At 31.3% G+C, this 19,102-nt stretch overlaps 2 protein-coding genes across 6 annotated transcripts in view; both read right to left on the bottom strand.

Moving 5' to 3' along the window:
* The window catches only part of LOC109609012 (voltage-dependent T-type calcium channel subunit alpha-1H-like), a 90,713-nt gene extending 87,849 nt beyond the window's left edge, over positions 1–2,864 (bottom strand). For all 3 annotated transcript variants that reach the window (XM_049961477.1, XM_049961487.1, XM_049961481.1), the window contains exon 1: positions 2,660–2,864. The gene's annotated coding sequence lies outside the window, so the exon portion shown is untranslated. The remainder of the gene's footprint in view (positions 1–2,659) is intronic.
* Positions 2,865–11,687: 8,823 nt separating this feature from the next.
* On the bottom strand, positions 11,688–18,106 carry LOC109609629 (spermatogenesis-associated protein 20). Of its 3 annotated transcripts, none has more exons than XM_020026333.2 (9): positions 17,695–18,106; positions 17,303–17,542; positions 16,619–16,929; positions 16,185–16,497; positions 15,714–16,129; positions 15,338–15,656; positions 15,072–15,280; positions 12,331–12,530; positions 11,688–12,273 (listed from the first exon to the last, which is right to left on the bottom strand). In XM_020026333.2, the coding sequence occupies exons 1-9, from the start codon at positions 17,865–17,867 to the stop codon at positions 11,971–11,973; spliced, it is 2,484 nt and encodes an 827-aa protein (XP_019881892.1). In that variant the 5' UTR covers positions 17,868–18,106; the 3' UTR covers positions 11,688–11,970. The 3 variants fall into 3 exon arrangements, with proteins under 3 accessions (XP_019881892.1, XP_019881908.1, XP_019881915.1); XM_020026349.2 differs by having other exon boundaries at positions 17,903–18,101; XM_020026356.2 differs by lacking the exon at positions 17,695–18,106 and having other exon boundaries at positions 17,326–17,514.
* Positions 18,107–19,102: the final 996 nt, after the last annotated feature.

The raw sequence follows: 19,102 nt of genomic DNA, 5'->3' as shown, positions 1-19,102 counted from the left end.
TAAATTTTATTTTGTAGTTCACTTACAGAAGCCTAATAAATCAATTTCTAATTAGGTAAATGAAGTTGACTAAAATATTAATTAATTAGTGTGCAGTTTAATATGGTTCAACAATTTATGAACCAGTTTCTAATTCATTTAATTAAACCATTCTTAATTTATTGTGCACAAAATTAAAACATTCTTTTTACATAATTTTATAATAGAAATATTATTTCTATTAATTCTTTTAGGATAATTCGGGTGTGCTGAACACCAAATTCATATTCACTATTTTCATTTAGGTCATTTCTCCTAATAATACTAATTTTGTGTTTATTTCGTTAGGAAAACGAATAAATTACGATTTTATTGGAAGGAAAGTAGCTTTACATTTCATGAAATTTTTCGCGAATTTTATATTCTTTCGACATTTGAGTAATATTTTTCAATAGCAAATAATAATAATAATAATCCAAGTTTTACATTTTTAACTGATATTTTATTTAATTAAAAACATTTCCCTAACAGAACAAGACCAATTTCTAATTAGGTAAATGAAGTTTACTAAAGTATTAATTAATTAGTGTGCATTTAGTATGGTTAAACAATTTATGAACCAGCTTCTAATTCATTTAATTAAACCGTTCTTAATTTTTTGTGCATAAAATTTAAAACATTGTATTTTCTAAACTCAGTTCATACTTAGTCTAATAATCGCTAAAGAAAATTAGTTGTTTTCAAATTGCGGTGCCCTCCATATAAGATATAGAAAATAACAAAAGTTATTAGAATATATATTATTTCTATATTTTTTTTTAGGATAATTCGGATGTGCTGAACACCAAAATCATATTCATTCACTTTTTTCACTTAGATCATTTCTCCTAATAATGCTAATTTTGTGTTTATTTCATTAGAAAAACGATTAAATTACGATTTTATTAGAAGGAAAGTACCGTTCTTAATTTATTGTGCACAAAATTTAAATAAATAATTATATTTTCTAGACACAGCTCACACTTACAATTTTACATAATTTTATAATTGTCCGAGTATTCTTTATGAGAATACCACTGCTATTATCAAAGTGGATTATACCTTTAATTTATTAAATCTACCATATTATTATGAAGGATACGTTAATAATAAAAAATAATTTCATATTCGTGCAAGCGTCAATTCTTACGAATAAAATATATAAATCTTGGATATTTAATAAAATTATAAATATGGCCACACAAATTATCTTTTAAATGTTGATTTGAAAAAAATACAGAATACTTCTAACAAAAAATTGTGATCTATATATTGGCATGCCCTTTCTCTCAACACAATATTAGCACATACATTGGAACGTTTAATGATACGACATTCTGACAACAATATGGTTGAAATTTCTTTTAAGTTTATATATTCGTTTGTTGCGTTAATATAATATTAAAATTTCTGGAATATTATTAAATAATTTTCTTTCGCAGGAATTTATTTATACCTGTATACAGCAATTTCATTAGCATAGTCTGAAACTTAAGATGTTTACTTCTTACAATTTCAAAGGCATTTTTTAGAATTTCATTTGCAGGAAAATTGCTTTAATTATTTTTTACTCCCATTAGGTTGTAAAATGAACGACGGAAATATGCTTTTTTAACCCCTTTAATACAGTTTTAAAACATTTCAGCAAATATTAAATATTTTGACAATAAAATTTTAGGAATTTCTTTGTTCTTTCCTACGTCACTTTCACTGAAAATTTATGAAGCGTTTTTGTTTTCATTTTCTCATTATATTACATAATTTTAATGTTAAAAAAACACAAAATTTAAACTGTAGATCCAAAAATAGTAAAACTTTTATTTTTAATAAATAATTCTGTATTTTGCAGGCAACAAATTGTTTGCCATTGGGTAAATTTTGGATTCGAAAACATTTTATATAGTTTAAATTTTTTATTTTAAAAATATTCTATTTTCAATCCTAAACGTTTCAAATATACAAATTCGGTTTTAGTAAAAACGTTACTGAACTGTTTTTTTTTATAAATATTTTACTAGCACATACATTTATTACAAGCTTTTAATATAATGCCATAATATTTCAGTTTTGCAGGAACTGTAAACAGCATTTAAATTTTATTCTCGGTATATATGGCCTCATGGCATTAATATATACATATACCATATATGTATAATCATCATAATTGTATATTTTATTTATCCAAAAGAAAAGGAACCTGCAGCATAAATAAATGTTAGCGAAATATATTATATTATATTTAAATTTCTCTATTCAGTTTTATTTTGCGTTTCAGCTTATTTAACTTTTTGTGAGTGTAACTCTTGTTTCATTCAAGCGTTTAAAATTTCCAAATGTTGAAAATCAAGAAAATACGAATAAACTTAATTTAAAAATTTAACAGGATATTTCAGCAGGAATAAATTCAGAAAGATTCCATTTTAATTATATGATTATAAAACAATTTATTAATGCTAGCAGGAATTAGCAGGAATAATTATCCCTCGATTTAAGTGCTGAATTATACTACTAAATATTTATGTGTATAGGATTTTTTATAAACAATTTTTTGTTACAATGAGGCCTAACAAAATAAAGTTGTTTTAGGGCGGAATTTCAGTTGAGTTCAGTTTTTCCTGTCGTAAATATTAAATGTACTTACCAGGAACGTAACAGGTAAAATAATGAAAACCGCTAACTGAACCGCACTATAATACCAGAGAAACCGCAAAACCGAATCCCAAAAAACGCAAAACTTAAAACCGTGGCGTCCTATAACGTCCGTAGGTCCACTTGAATCACCCCCAAAAAATCATATATGAACGCATGGACTAAATGTAGCCGCGTGCGGGAATTTTGGCGCGACGATGTTGAACCGCTGACAAGAACTAAGGATGCAACAGCGTGCCGAGATGGATCGCGCATGGGCACCGTCCTCCCCCGTATATGCACTGCCACGGGCTTTTCAATGAGTGCTTTTCAGCAGAAGAGGCATGTTTTCAGCCGGTTCACCTAGATTGATTTTATCGTTGCCCTCATGGAAAACTTTACTGTCACATTTGTATTTTTGCGGACAAAAACTCACGCGTGAGCTGCAAATGATTTTAATCAAGATCAATTTAATGGAGTTTGCCAAATCTCATTTAGGTTTGCTGAAGCAATCAGACTTGGACACATGTCCACCAGCTGATAAAAAGGTGCTTCATTTAACTTTCATTGCCTCTTTGCGCCGATTTTAAAATGTTTCACTGAAATATTGTCTAATTTAAAGAACAATTTTCACTTAATTATTTTAGTGAATGGAACTGATAAGAAGCACTTTTCTGGTATTTAACTTGTTCTCAAACGTAATTAGATTAAACGCTCATGTTTGATTTTGTTCTGATTTAACAGTGTTTATCTAATTTGATCAATTGAAAACTAATTTAATCGACAACTTAATTAAAAGCTGAAGAAAATTGGTTGTTTTCTTTTAGTGTTCAAAATGCGGTGCCCTCCATATAAGATATAGAAAATAACAAAAATTATTAGAATATATAGTATTTCTATTGAATTTTTTAGAGTAATTCGGATGTGCTGAACACAAATCATAATCACCTTTTTTATTTAGGTCATTTCTACTAATAATGCTAATTTTGTGTTTATTTCGTTAAAAAAAACGATTAAATTACGATTTTATTGGAAGGAAAGTAGATTTTCGACATTTGAGTAATAGTTTTCAATAGCAAATAATACTAATATTATTCCAAATTTTACATTTTTAACTGATATTTTATTTAATTAAAAACATTTCCATCCCTAACAGAACAAGATCGAAAAAATGGTTACAGAAAGAGAAAAAACCGCTGTATAAATTTGCTCGTAAATATGTATAATACAACATTTATAATTCTTGTAACCTGTGTAAATCGATGAAAATTGAATAATTGAAAATTCCTTTGTTTTAAAGAGTAAATGATCATTTCATTATTAAATAATCTGAATTTCGTTTTTCTTCTCTGAAATCAAAATTTCGGCGATGAGGAAACTATAGCAAACCGTTGATGGGCTTGATGTTTAATCTTATTTAAATGAATGGTTCAAAAATTAATATGATTTTCGTATTCAGCACAACCAAATTACCCTAAATATATGTAATATTATTTAAATATTTCTATATTTTGTTGTAAAGTAATGTTATTATATAACAAAAATTGTCATATTAACTTGAAACTGTTAATTCTTAAATAATTTCCAAAGAATTAATACCAGCTCAGTTAATTAGTTTAATGAAATTTAGTACTGCAAAAGCAATCGGACCAGACTGGTAAAAAGGAGCTTCGACTATTTAAATGCCACATTGAGTAGATTTTGGAATGCCGAAATAAAATTAAGGCTAATTTCGTTCCTCTCGTACCAATGAAATATTGTCTAATTTAGACAGCAATTTTCACTTAATTATTTTAGCGAATGACCTGGACAAAAAGCACTTTTCTGGTATTTAACTTGTTCTAGAACGTAATTAAATTAAAACCTCAATTTTGATTTTATTGTAAAATGGTTTAACCTTATTCCACTGTACATGATTTTGACTATATCGTTTAATAATATGGTTTAATAATGTTTACCAAATACCGAGCAGTCAGGGTGTGACACACATTAACAGAGTGATGAAAAGGATTTTCGACAATTTAAATGAACCTTTCGGATTTAAAATGTCGAAATAAAATTACCCTTAAATCCATTCATCTCGTTCCAGGGAAATATTTTTTAATTTAGAGACCAGCTTTCACTTAATTAGGTATTTTAATATACTCAAAACAGTCAAATTAAATAAATACATCAATTTATTTATGTTTTATATATCAATATAATCGATATTTTAATTAAAAAATGGAAATCGTAAAATGGGTTGTCTACTTTTAATGCTAAAAATATAGCGCAACCTATACAAAATATGACAAATAATCAAATGTTATGTTATTTTGTAATATTAAACAGTGAAATTGTTTAAATAAACTTGAGATTTTTTAAATTAGAATCAAATTTACTTTGTTGTGATTTTTTAGTTCTCATCATAGTGTTCAAATTATGGCGCCATGTGAGTAAAAAATATGAGAAAATTTAATTTTTTTAAATTGGTTTAAATAAAAGTTATTCCACTGTAAATGATCGTTTAATAATATGGTTTAATAATGTTTACTAAATACTAATTGCAGATGTACGAACAGCCAGGATGGGACACACATTAACAATTTAAATGCCCCTTTCGGATTTAGAATGCCGAAATAAAATCACCCTTAATTTCATTCATCTTGTTCCATGAAAATAGTTTTTAATTTAGAGATCTTTCTGAGATTTTTAACCATGTTACGATAACGCTAAAAATATGAAACTATATTTTTTTTTTCCTCATTCAATTTTCGATGAAATTATTAGCTTCGGAAATTTTTTAAAACGGTACGTCACATTGAAAAAAATTAAAAATCGATTTTTTGCTCAAAATTCGATTTCTTTTTATGATAAAATACAGAACTTTAAAGTTATGGGAAAGATTAAATTCTCTATAACGTAGTTGAATTATATAAACAATAGTATTTTATACTGATTTAATCATTATAGTCAGAAATAAAGTTTATAATAATAATTAGAGTTCATTATATGAAAAACAATTATTTTTATATGAGATTTTGATGTTTTCACTAGTACAGTAATCGCAAAACTTCTGTATTTTAACATTTCAAGAGTTATATCTTAAAGAAATCGATTTGTGAGCAAAAAATCGTACCGTTATAAAAAATTCCCGAACCTCATAATTTCACGGAAAATTGAATAAAGAATTCAATTTCGTATTTTTATCGTTATCATAACATGATTAGATGTCAAAATTAAGAAAGTTCTTATGAACAGATATAGGTGTTATTGTTTTTCCTAGCAGCTACCACCATGCCCCAAAACGTATCCGGTATTTAGATCAATCGATTCACAAGGTGCTGAGAATAACAATTTTCTGGTGTGAAATTTGCAGCATTGAAGTATCTTATGAGTACCAACATTTCCTGAAATTATGAGCTCGATACCTATCTGGAGCCGATTCGGTATTCTTATCGTCCCATGGCCTAAAATTTTAAATTTGGTCAGTTGTGTATCGGTTATTATTAACTGTGGAATAAGACACAGTACAATTAAATACAATCTGTTTTCGTATTAGTTTCCATTTCATTTTGCAGAAAGTTCCCAACTATCCGACCTCGAGGGATTTTTATTATTACGGTCATATCCGTTTGATGTGCCAACAAACCTCTCCATTAATATTTATCTGTCTTCGTTATGGAACTCCTACAGCATCATTGGCACATATAAAAAGGTGGAAACGCCACTTCGCAGCTTTATTGTTTGTTCCGTTTGAATCTGCGGCCGTTTTCATTCGGCATCGAAATATGGCCGCAAAATACAATGGGCACGTTTGCACGCCTTTATTTTTACACATTTATATTGCGATCGTTCACTGATTTCACGCCAGCTCTTATAGATTCCGTTTTATCACTGTGAATTTTTTTCAGCCTTTGTTTTTTAAATTAAATTCCCAGCCATAAATATTTCAATAAAAGCTGTAAAAACATGATTGCCTACCTTTTATTCGCCTACACGGCCGCCATCTATACAAATAAGAGGCAGTCAATTAAAATTTCTATTGATTGAAACCTAAATAAACATATTTTATGACCGTCGTCCCCGGGAATTATTAGGACAATTATTTTCTGCCTAATTTCAGTTAACAAAGGCTTCGTGTACAGGCAGAAATTCCAGGAATCCCCGTCGAAATTAATATGTTTGCCGTTTACTGGCGGTTTTAATAAAGGTTTCCGGGGTTTTGTACGAGTTGCAGGTTTAAATGCACAGGATTATTGTTTTGCCCTGTTTAAACAGCTGGTGTAATTTCGGTATCACTTTACATCCGATAATTAAAATGTTTAGTCTTTTTGGACATGCAACAAATTATTGCTGCGTGTATTTAATCGTTTAATCACATTATCAGAATAGGTTGGTGTTATCTTTTAATCCAAAGTGGTCAGGATGGTATTTTTAGCGTGTGTATTTGTGTAAATACCTTCTACAAAGTACAGGAAAATCGAAGTTACCAATAATACAAACGTTTTATTGCTATATATTTGTGTTTGACTTCTTACTATATGAGTCGATCCAATATGACATTGTTACCTTTTTGCTTTTAAAAATATACTAAACAGAGACCTCTGAGCTCACTAAAGCAGCTTAAAAGAGCAACTGCGTCTTTAGTTAGTGCTCCGCACGCTCTGTACTCTAAAATTCGAGTACAGAAAGGAGTTATTTAATAATGTGAACAACTAACTGAAAAAATATAAAACTCTAACATGGCAAATTTATGGTCTTTGTCCATTTGATTAGGTTATTATTTTCCATTTGTTATACAAATTTACAACTAAATCTCTATATTTTTCATGTAACATGTAATCAAACAATAAAAAATACATAATATAGTGTATTTCAATAGTAACTAACTAACTGAATATTTTCAACGGTCTTCAAAGCAGCCCATTGCACAACGGAAATGAATTTAATGAACACAGTTCACACTGAGGCATTGCAAGGAATTGTTAACAAGATTGGAAAAATACAGAAGTCGATTAATTATTTTCCATTCTAAGATTTATTCAATTTAGATTTACTGAATTTTTTTCAGCTGTAACACAACTACTTTTCTTCCGATCAAAAAAATTACGTAACTTCCAAAAATGCTACGTAAATTTGGTATTTATTAATTATCTATTGACATGCAAAAAGAGTATCTTTATTGTAAGCTTTGTATTACATTTTTTAATTAATAAACTTTGAGTCTGAGAAAATGTCCCAATTTATTGCTCTAAACATATCTGTATCTAAAACAAACTATGATAGCAATTTCCATAAATTATTCTTAATTTAAAATACCCTTTATCATAATGACGATATTCAAATGTGGAAAATATCCTTAGTTCTTGTAAGCAGAATATAAGGCAGAGGTGGCCAAACAGCGGCTCCCGAGCCGCTTGCGGCTCTTTGAAGGATTATTTGTGGCTTTCGATAAATGTACCCGAGTTCTCTTTTCATTTCAGAATTATCAAGAGAAGTGAAATAAACGTGTTTAATTTTTAATATTTAAATTCAATACACATATTTTGTACTTTTATTTATGTTTTCAATAAATATAATTTCTGTAAACAAATTTTTTTAATACTTTTTTGCATACCTTTTAAATACATATTTAATTACGACTCGTGAAACATTTCAAATTTTGAAAAATGATTCAGGCTATCAAGGAGCTTGGCCACTCCTGGTATATGGTATTAAACAAAATCACTACTTCTAAACTACTAATTCTTAAATTTATAAATATTATTTTCGTCAACATTATTCTAATTATTTCTTGCATTTTCATAAACGTTAAGGTACTTATTATACCTTTGAACAAAATAAGAATCGTAACCCTTACTACAATATACAATAGCCTGTGTTATTTCTAAAAATTAACACCATTAAAATCGTTAGATATATATAATTTGGATACATGAATTTCTGTTTCCTGCAAAGCATCATAAACAAAATATAAATATTTTTATATTAAATGTTTCAATTTTCATATTCCTTTAATATTATATTTCTATCGTAATGTTTTATCGTATTTTGCTATTAAAAAGTCCACCATATCTATGTTACTTTCTTCTCTATTCATTAATTTTATTTCTTTTTTTACCATTTGATCGTCTATACATTATTGATTCTAACAATATATTCGCTAATTATAAAAATACTGAAAGTTTTTTTCGAATTTAAAATTGTGATACATTATGCATATTTTATCTCCGATCAATGGATATAAAAATATTAATCAGAGGATATTTAGAGATTGTTCAACAAAGAAAAAAAAGAATATTAAGCAATTTTATTTGTTACTAAGACTACACAAAACCTATGAAGCAAGATTTAACGATGCCGTTAAATAATGCGTTTCAACACGATAACAATCCCAAATACAAATCCGAAATTGTGACGGACTGGTTAATAGATTAAACCACCTTAGTCGACGAAATCTCCAGATACTAAATTTATGTTTTTGTCCGATTTTTAACACGGGTAATTTATACCTTTTTGAATGTACTTACTTTAAAAACGAGGTGAGTTAATTTTACTCTATTGGTTTACATACGGAACTGAAAGAATTATCTCTTAGTTTTTATTATCATTCAATAACTTAGTTTGGACTATTTTGCTACCCGCCTATAGTGTGTTAATATGGTAAGAATTAAGAAGATTTTACAAATTTCGAAATCATATCAAATTTTGGAATAAAATATTGATATAAATTTATTTAAAAGTACAATTGACTGTTTAACCAAAGAAATTTGATATTGTATTTAAATAAAAAACTCCTTACTTCCTTTGCCTTATAAATTTTAAAAATAAATAAGCCACTTATCATCCTGATTTAGGTTTTAGCAACTCCTCTCATACAAATTTCGAGAATATGTTTTAAATGACTAAAATATAAGTAAAACCATTATTAAATTATTTTAAATGTATTAAAATTATTTTGTTAGACATCATTTAATCCTCTTAAAATATAAATATTTATTTGCCAAATACACATTATTAGGTTTCCTAAATAAGAGGATTTAACAAGACATATTTATATTCAAAAGTTCTCCGATAAAGTGCTATCAGCCGTCAAAGATTTACAAGTAAATTTATTACTTCGTATATTATTATATTAATATTATAAAACACTAATAACGCTTATATTTTTTAACAACCTAAACCTTTTCAATCTTTCTTTGCAAATGAACAACTTTATTTCAAACATTTTTTGTGTTTTATAAAAATTTTAGTTACTTCTCTCGATTACAATTTAACAATATTAATTATTTTTGCTGCTCTCCAGCTACTCCAAATTTTTCATCCTCATCATAAATATTTATTGAATTGTATTTCCTTTACAACTCAATTTAATTAATTATTTAATTTAAAGAACAATGTTTAAATTTTGTTCTTGATACAAAGTAACCGACCTTCGACCTGCTTTTTTTCATAGTTAGAACTCCCTGACAAGATTGGTTTTCAGGTCGCTTTAGTAAATTTAGTAGGTTTCAAATGTGGAATCTAGTGGAAGATGCAAACAAAACATATAATGTATGTTTTACACCTCTTCATATAATCTACATTTTATTAAAATTTAAAAAGCTGATGTCTCAGGAACAAGTTGTAACAGAAGAATCTCACAATACCACAAACGTACTATCCAGAGGAGGCCTTGGTAACAAATGTAGTTGGTATCAAAGAAATTGTGTAAATAAAGTGTGCTTGAATAGTTTACATATATCCGTAGAGCAGAACAAGAAATAATATTAATTAATTAATATCAGAAGATTTATATTTTTAATATATAATGGCAGTATGATATATTAAAAATAATATATATATATATATATATATATATATATATATTATAAATTATCATTTGTCGGAGTAGAAACAAAAAAATAATGAAAAGTGGCAAAACTGGGAGAAACAACGTAATATTGAAAGATCTTAAATTTAAACCGTTCAATTGTTTCGAGGGCTACAAGTAATTTTAACCGAATAGGAGCATTAAAACCGAAACATAAAAGTAGTCGAAAAATACGACACACATTAAACATGAATTTAAGGGAGTAAACGTATCTTGTAAGTACAATAAAAAGAAAAGGAAATCGGTTTATTTGGAAGAAAATCAGCAACAAACGCTAGTTTTCAAAAAAGAATAAAAAGGATAGATTCCAGTTTGTACAGGAACATGTTAATTGATCGTTTAAAAGATGAAAATGAAGTCATTTTACATTGTATAAATCTGACAAAATTTCATGAGTTAAAAGCTAATAAACGAATGATACAATCTCAAATATACTAGGGGTACGTTGTCGGTGGAGATGGTCTTATAGCCTGGGAATCTTTTTCTAGATTCATCATGGGCCCGCTTATTAAGATTGATGATACATTGGATCGCTTTGTATACAAAAATGTGTTAGAAATCGTTATGCTTCCGTTTGCTGAAGAAAATATGAGTGTAAAATGGATATTTCAACACTATAACGATCCTAAGCACACATCAAAGCTGGTTAAGGATTTAGCTTATGCCTAAATTTATATACCAAATTGTGCTAAAAACAGGTAGAGGAGAAAATCTCGTAAACGAGTATAATTCTTATATTTCCAGGTATTGAGAAACTGCAGCTGTTAATTTAAATAAATGTGAAATATTTGCGTGTTTAGTATACATATTTCTATCATGTCAAATAATTTTAGAACCGAAATGTGCAATATCATTATCCCAAATTAGTAATTCAAAAAAGTGAGATTATTAATTTCAGCAAAACATCCCTTATGTGAACCAGTCCCATGCACATCTTATAAGTTTAGAGTTTAAATTTATTACAATATTGTTTTGTAATGGAATTAACTACTTTGTTACTACTTTAAATACAAAAACGTTGAAATTCATCACAATTTCTTGAGCTATTGACCATTGGCTTAAAAATATCTTAAAAACTGACGGAAATGCCTTGCTATTTTTATTTATTTAAATCTTAAAAACTAGGCTTTAATTTTACTTTTTTGTTACTATAAAATCGAAGATATAGGGAAATAATAAAACAAAGTGAGCATATATTAAACATTTATTCGAAAAAAATATATACATACTAGAAATAAATCGAAATGAAGAGTAAAATAATAAATAATATTACATATACATGTATATACAAAAAATACCTAACGGTACAAATATTCTTGCCAAAAAAGCATAAAATCATTCTCTACAATTAGAGAAGCTCTACTATACAATTTATACAATATGTCACGGTTTATATAAGAGAACGCTATAATTTATCTCAAGGTAGAGGACTAAATTCCATACGTCTGTGTTCCATCAATTTTAAACCTTTAGTGCCCTTCTGCGTCGCCATCATTTCCAGCCTTGTTCTCAGATCCATCATCCAAAGAACTGGCCAATTCAGTGGGTTCAGTCACCGGCAACGAGCATGCAAAATTCCTGCAAACATAAGCAGCAGGTTTGCCGTGAACGGGCTTCAATCTAGCCAGTGTTTCATGACGACTGTACAAGAGACCAGCACGACCCGTAGGACCGTCAGCCACGGCCAAAATTCTACCGGGCATAAATTTCGACCGTACTACGTCCAGTAAAGCTTGCGTGTCGTTGTCTTCGGTCCTGCCGGCAATGAAAACCTGAAAAATTGTACCCCCGGAGTCGGAAGACGAACACGAATTTTTTGTACTACTCACCTGTGTCGGGGACTTATGATAGAAGAGCAAAGCGGATATCATCTCTGTTAAGGCGATCGGTACAGACTTGATTCGACCAGCGAACGCGGTCAACGTTCGGCCCGCTTTCAGTTTCAAATCTTGACGGTCAAGATAGTTGGCCAACCTAATCAGATTGTGAATCGCCACCGAGTTGCCGCAAGGCTCAGCACCGTCCTGATCTGAAACAAAAATCATAATGGAAATGACTATTCATTTCTTACGGTTTTATTAAAACCGACAGGCGCGGTCCGAATATTTACGAGGCACTTTTGAAAACGCTCCGCCGAAGGATGTCCCATCGACCCAGCGGCATAAATTACGAGACCTGCGAAGGGAAATTGCGCCTCTGGTTTTTTAACCGACAAAACATATTTCACGGACACATTGTCTGTCAGGTTTTCGTCTACCATATTTATATGCGGGGCCGATTTTAATTTCGTCGCGAAAAACACATGTACACACAATCCGGATTTACTGTGTCAGAGTATGACGGGTAAACATACAAACATAAACCCTTTTATGATGAATCCGGCATACGTAAATGGGTAAATACAGGTTTTGGGTTCGCGTGGAATACTTCAAAGCGAATGCATACGCTCGAGTTGTGGGCCAGTAAACGATGTTATGAATATGCAAAAACAATACCGGGCCGGAATTGTGACATTAATTTGAAGCCGCGCAACCCGTTCGATGTACCGAACGAAAATATTCGACCGGACAGGTATTTAATACGAATGAGGATCTTATTTCCCTCGAAAACGAACGGTCGAACCGGAATACCGTTCGCCGGAAATTAACCTCCCGAAACGTCCCATAGAAATGGCAAACTAGCAAGATTCACCCTCCGGTAATTAAACCATGTTCCCATTGCGTACTTACTTACACTAAAATATTGTGAAAAATAAAATTGTTGTTGGAGTTAACCGGGGTTATACGGGGTCGTTGTCTCCAGCAGCGAATCGCCTTTGTTTTTAATATCGACCGCCGTGAGTCAAATTAATTAACGACCCGCATGTGAGTGTTTGCACTACCAGACCGGAGTGTTTGCAGATGGCCCGTGCAAAAACCGAAAATTACCCCCCGATAAATAAACCGTTAAAGTACGTTAAACAAAATCAATTAATGTCCCACCATTTAAAAATATATCCAATTCCGTCCGTCCGGTTTTCGGGTGTTTGGACAGTTGCGTTAATCGTTGTTTTAGTATAATTCGGACGGGGTGGAATAGGTTGTCGGTTAATAAAAGGGATGGGAATGGCACCAGGGGACGTTTTACGGATCCGTCCTGCCACTTCGCAACGTTGTTATTGCGGATGGGACACCTGACACCTGACCGTCCTTCACACACTGACTGAATTTAAATGACTGCAAAAGCGACCATTTTACTTATAAATGTTGATGCATTTTTTATGTTCCCATCAAAATTAAAAGCCAGACACACTTTCAAATATAAAATGTTTTGCTATGTGTTCTGAACATACCATACAGTACAAACATTTGCTTTACTTAAAAATATGTAATTACTTTATTTTCATTACTCTACAAATCATCAACACAATCGTTTTGATCATATCGATAAATAAAAAAATAATAAAGTACTGATAATGAATGATGTAATGATTTTTATACCGTCATCAAAATTAAAAGTAAAATATTCTTTCTAATGTAAAAGTGTACTCACTCACGATTGATAAATAAATAATAGTGTTAACATCATAAGCAATAATTATAAGTAATGATGCATTTTTATTCACCCATAAAAATTGAGAGCATACTTTAAAAAATGTTTTTAAATTGTATTAAAAATAAAAATGGAATGGAATATGAAATGTTTATTTCCATTACCATTAAAACTAATAAATTAATGGTTATTATTTTGTAAACAGTATTTCAAAAGAATATATATTATTTATCAAAATTTCTATTATAAACAAATTATTTTGAAACTGTTCGTTTTTAATAAACGCAGGTTAAAATAATTTCAAACAAATAATTTGGTTAATTGAAAGGATCAGTTGAATTCAGCACAATAATGTTCGTTTTGATCCAAGTCTCGACTCGCACGTAACACAAGCACTTTCGCTACGACCAACGCTCAACAAGTTGATAATGAACGGACCTGCGGTCGTCGTGATAAATTCTAGCCGGAAACCGTGTCCAGATCTTGACGTAATCCGCCAGTCTCGCATTATTTGTTTAAGTGTCGAATAATAAAGATTTCGATTAAGGTTTTTGCGAACAAACCGTGATAATGTAAATATTGGTGAATGAGGAGTCCGTTCCTAAAAATAATCTAAATCGTCGATCTTTAATTATCGTGTCCCCAAATTTACAGCCAACACCATCTGTTAAAACGGCATCGTATCTGAGAGATTACTTTGTGGAGGACGCGACCATTTTGTCCATCGATCGGTTTGTGTAACCTCGCCCACTGAAACGCGGCCACATTTAAATATTTACTCGGTACAAAGAGGAATTTTTTTATCTCCTAGTCACCAGAACCAGAACGTATTTATTAGCTTTGAATTGATTGTTTTATTTTACGAATTTTATTGTACTATCACTTTGTAGTTGGTCGTAATTAAATGTTTTTCCCAAAGAGCTATTTTAATATCAAACACAAAGAACTAACTGAATAAATATACATGTGAATAAACAATAATTAAACTGTAATACCACAGCTTACATAAAAGTTAATTACTTATTTGTGTTTTTTTTACCGTCTTTTCCTCGAATCAAAATGCTTTTATCGCCCTCAGGACTCGTGAAATATCCAGCACCCTCGGAGTCCCAAAACAATCTATCTTGTTGTTCCTGGAGAGTCTCTGCCCATTGCAACCAATCAGCATCCAGTGATGCTTCATATAAATCCAAAAGTCCACGAATAAGAAAAGCGTAGTCGTCCAAAAATCCGACAGTCGGAACAGCTCTAAAAATATTCAAAAAATCAAAAATAGACCCAATTTGTAATTTTTAAAATAGTTACGTGTGTACTACTTGTCCGTTTTCTCCTTTGTAGCAACAACGCAACAAAATTTTCCCTTCATTTTCCCTGTACAAGTATTTCTTGATGAAAGACGCAGCAAGGATAGCCCTGTTGATGTACGCCTGATCCTTGAGCACGAATCCAGCTTTAGCATACCCGGATATCATTAAACCATTCCAGCTGGTGATGATTTTAGTGTCCACATGTGGCTTAGGACGTTTTTGCCTAACGTCATACAAAATTTTGTGGCATTTATTCAAGATCTCCTTCACTTTCTCAACACTGATGTCGAACTGTCTTGCGGTCTGTTCATATGAACCTGGATATATAAAAAAACATTAATCAAATTGCACATTTAGCAAGTTTTAATACCAACCAAAACAACCAAGGACATTCTTATTCAACAGTTCGCCGTGCGGATCGTTCCTAGGATTAACGTTGCCACCTTCCTTCAGGCTATAATGATAGGTAATCAGTTCCAAGTCGGAAATGCCGTCGGTATTCCCATTTATGTGGTCCATAATCTCATCATACTCCCAAACACAGAACGCACCCTCCGCCTTCTCTCTAGCTCCGACCTCCGGATAGGAATCGGCGTCCTCCGCCCCGTAGAATCCGCCCAGTTCGTGGCTCAAGTCGCGTGACACGTAGGTAAGAATGTCGCGGACGACATCCGCGTAGAATTCCTTTTTGGTGAGAACGTAGGCGTCGCAGTAGGAGACGGCGAGTTGCGCCTGATCATAGAGCATTTTCTCGAAGTGAGGCACGTGCCATCGCGAATCCACCGAGTATCTAAAAAATAGGATGCATTGAAAATAACATATATATTAATAAGAAGAAATCTTGCCTGGCAAAACCTGAGTTAACGTGATCATGTATACCACCATAAGCTATCTTATCCAACGTTTTCAAAGCCATCAACATGCACTGAAATCCCTTCTCAGATCGCTTATCTGACGAGTACATGTGGAAGAGGAAATTAAAAACGGTCGGTTGTGGAAACTTGGGAGATATCGAAAAACCGCCAAAATCATCGTCGTACGAACGCGTCAATTGAAGGAGACACTTCTCGGCGACCTCTACACCCGGAACGTCGATTTTCTGTTCACCTAATTGTTCTTTTCGTGCCATCTTCCTGAGCACATCTAACGAATACTTCCCTAAACGACAAGAAAAGCAACGTAATACAAGGTACTGAAAACGTGATTTGGGTGATGTATGAATAATGTGATATTTGTAACTAAGTGTTTAATGAACTGTCATTGTAATAAATCATATTACCTGATTTTAATATAGCACTCTGTTTAGTATTCCATTCTTCAGCAATATCTTTTAACACAGATTTAAAACCTGGTCTGTCAAAAGTGTCTTCTGGGGGGAAATAAGTACCACCTGCTAAAGGTTCCAGGTCTGGAGTTAGAAAAACAGACATGGGCCATCCACCACTACCAACAGTAGCCTGAATGAACGACATGTACAGTTTGTCTACATCCGGACGTTCTTCGCGATCGACTTTTACGTTTACGTAATATTTGTTCATTATTTCCGCTACTGAATCATTTTCAAACGACTCTTTTTCCATCACATGACACCTGAAAAATTTTTTTTATAAAATATTTGGTATTATTAGATTTCAAATTAACATTTAATGTACTAAATGTAATTTCTACAAAGGAATTGTGTATAATTTATTGGACTAAAATCACAATTTACTACTTTAACCTTTCACCAACAACACCAACAAAATCTACATAAAATCATTGACATTATTCCACATTCTCAACTAATTATCATTGTAGCAGAGATTGAAAAACATCAAACAATATTCTAATCAAATTGATATCATTGTTTACTTATTTAATAACTGACAAACCACAGACTAATTGTTTTTATGGACCGACGGACGATATTGACCTTAAATCGAAAACCTTCTCACGCACGTACTATTTTAAGGCCAAAACTTACCAATGACAAGTTGAATATCCTACCGAGAGAAAAATAAGTTTGTTCTCCTTTCTGGCCTTTTCAAAGGCCTCATCACCCCAAGGATACCAGTCTACAGGGTTGGTTGAGTGCTGCAGCAAATAGGGTGATTTTTCCAAAGCCAGCCTATTAGTTTTAATTGTGGTTGTAGGTCCTGCTGCATCAGAGGACATTTTGGTGATTTGTCCTTTGAATATAGGACTGGAACCGAAGGATAATGATCTAAAGCAAAATAAATAAATTAGTTATGTTTTTGTTGTGTTTTTTGTAGTATGACACGAATGATTTTCCGGAAATAAACAACGTGACAGTTTGTAAACAAGGTTAGATCAGACGTAAACAAACCGTAAACGGGTCATTTTCGGACAATCTACCTTTTTCTGGGTGTGAAATCGGCAACTTTCTCCTGGTCCAATAATCTGGAAGCCAAAGCTACTGGAGAATTGTGCCTGTTACTCGAAATACGTATATCGCCGTTGGACACAGACAACCTCCTGAATATCCCTTGGATAACGGAGGTATTCTGGACGACACGATGCGAAATCATTGTAGAACACCGACTGGACACATCGCACTATTTACCTTTTATGTAACGGCCGAAACACTATTTTAAAAACGTTTTATTTTTAACAAAAAGTGAAAGTCACAGGCTGCGATCAAAACACGCAATAGGCGCACTGTGTTTGTGACAGACTTCACGAGCGTCGCAACCTCGACCTTGGGGTTCGGTGTTACGGATTTCTCTCGCGCAACAACAACTCCCAACAACAAGATTTTGCCTACAATCACGTGGATTTTTATTTATTGGTTGCAGTCACGTGGGCGGATAACGGTCTCTTTGAAAATTATATCAATTGTTTGATTACAGAGAACTTTAGGAAGAAATGGGGCAGCACTCACGTCAAATACGGGATAAATAATTTAAAATTGTTTGATTTCATTTGAATTTACGTCAAAGGTATCAAATATTGACTGAAAAGCCACATAAAATTTGTTTTTGGCTCTTATAGAGCAGGCAAATAAATTAAAACTATTTAAATTAAAAGTATGTAAATAAAAATTGATTTAAATTTATACAGAATATTTTAAAAATATTTACCATAAATGCCACATATGTGAGTTCTAAATAAATTAAAATTTAACAATTTCATTTTTATGGTAAGTTCACTAATATTTACGAACCTCTTCAATCAGAAAAATTTACTATTATCATTACTTCACGCTTTTCATCGCATGAAATTTATCTTTTTACCAGGGGTAGCTAACACATTAATCTTCAATTAAGCCGAATATGTTTCTTAGACAAGCAACAAATATAAAATTTTACAGGAAACGAATTTTTTATTTTAATAAATTGAATCATGTTAAAGCTGGTATAAGTGTACGCTCAATTTTCATTGAATCTTGAATTCTTCGATTGCTAAGTAAAATAATATAGAAACTAACCACTCCAAATGGTAAGACAATTCTGATGTTGCTCATGATTACTTGACAAGAACATGTAGCTTATAGAATTTGATTATTTTTAAAAAATTGATGCTTACGGCAGTACAGTTTAGATAAATAATTTAATTCAAAGTATCTTGCGATGATTTATCATGACGAATATCAACTAATAATATTTCAAATTAAATACTTATTAACATTTAAAATTTCTTTATTTATCAACTAATTTTATCTACAAATGTAAAAAACATGTTTCCACAACTTTCGGCACAGGCAAATTCATGGTCTGAAATTCACCTGTTTCCTAGCGGGAACATAATATACCCCAAAAAATTT

The sequence above is a fragment of the Aethina tumida genome, chromosome 1, assembly GCF_024364675.1.
Source record: "Aethina tumida isolate Nest 87 chromosome 1, icAetTumi1.1, whole genome shotgun sequence".
Taxonomy (NCBI): Eukaryota; Metazoa; Arthropoda; class Insecta; order Coleoptera; family Nitidulidae; genus Aethina; species Aethina tumida.
The sequence above is the reverse complement of the archived record's forward strand: the minus strand, read 5'-3'. Positions and strand labels throughout refer to the sequence as shown.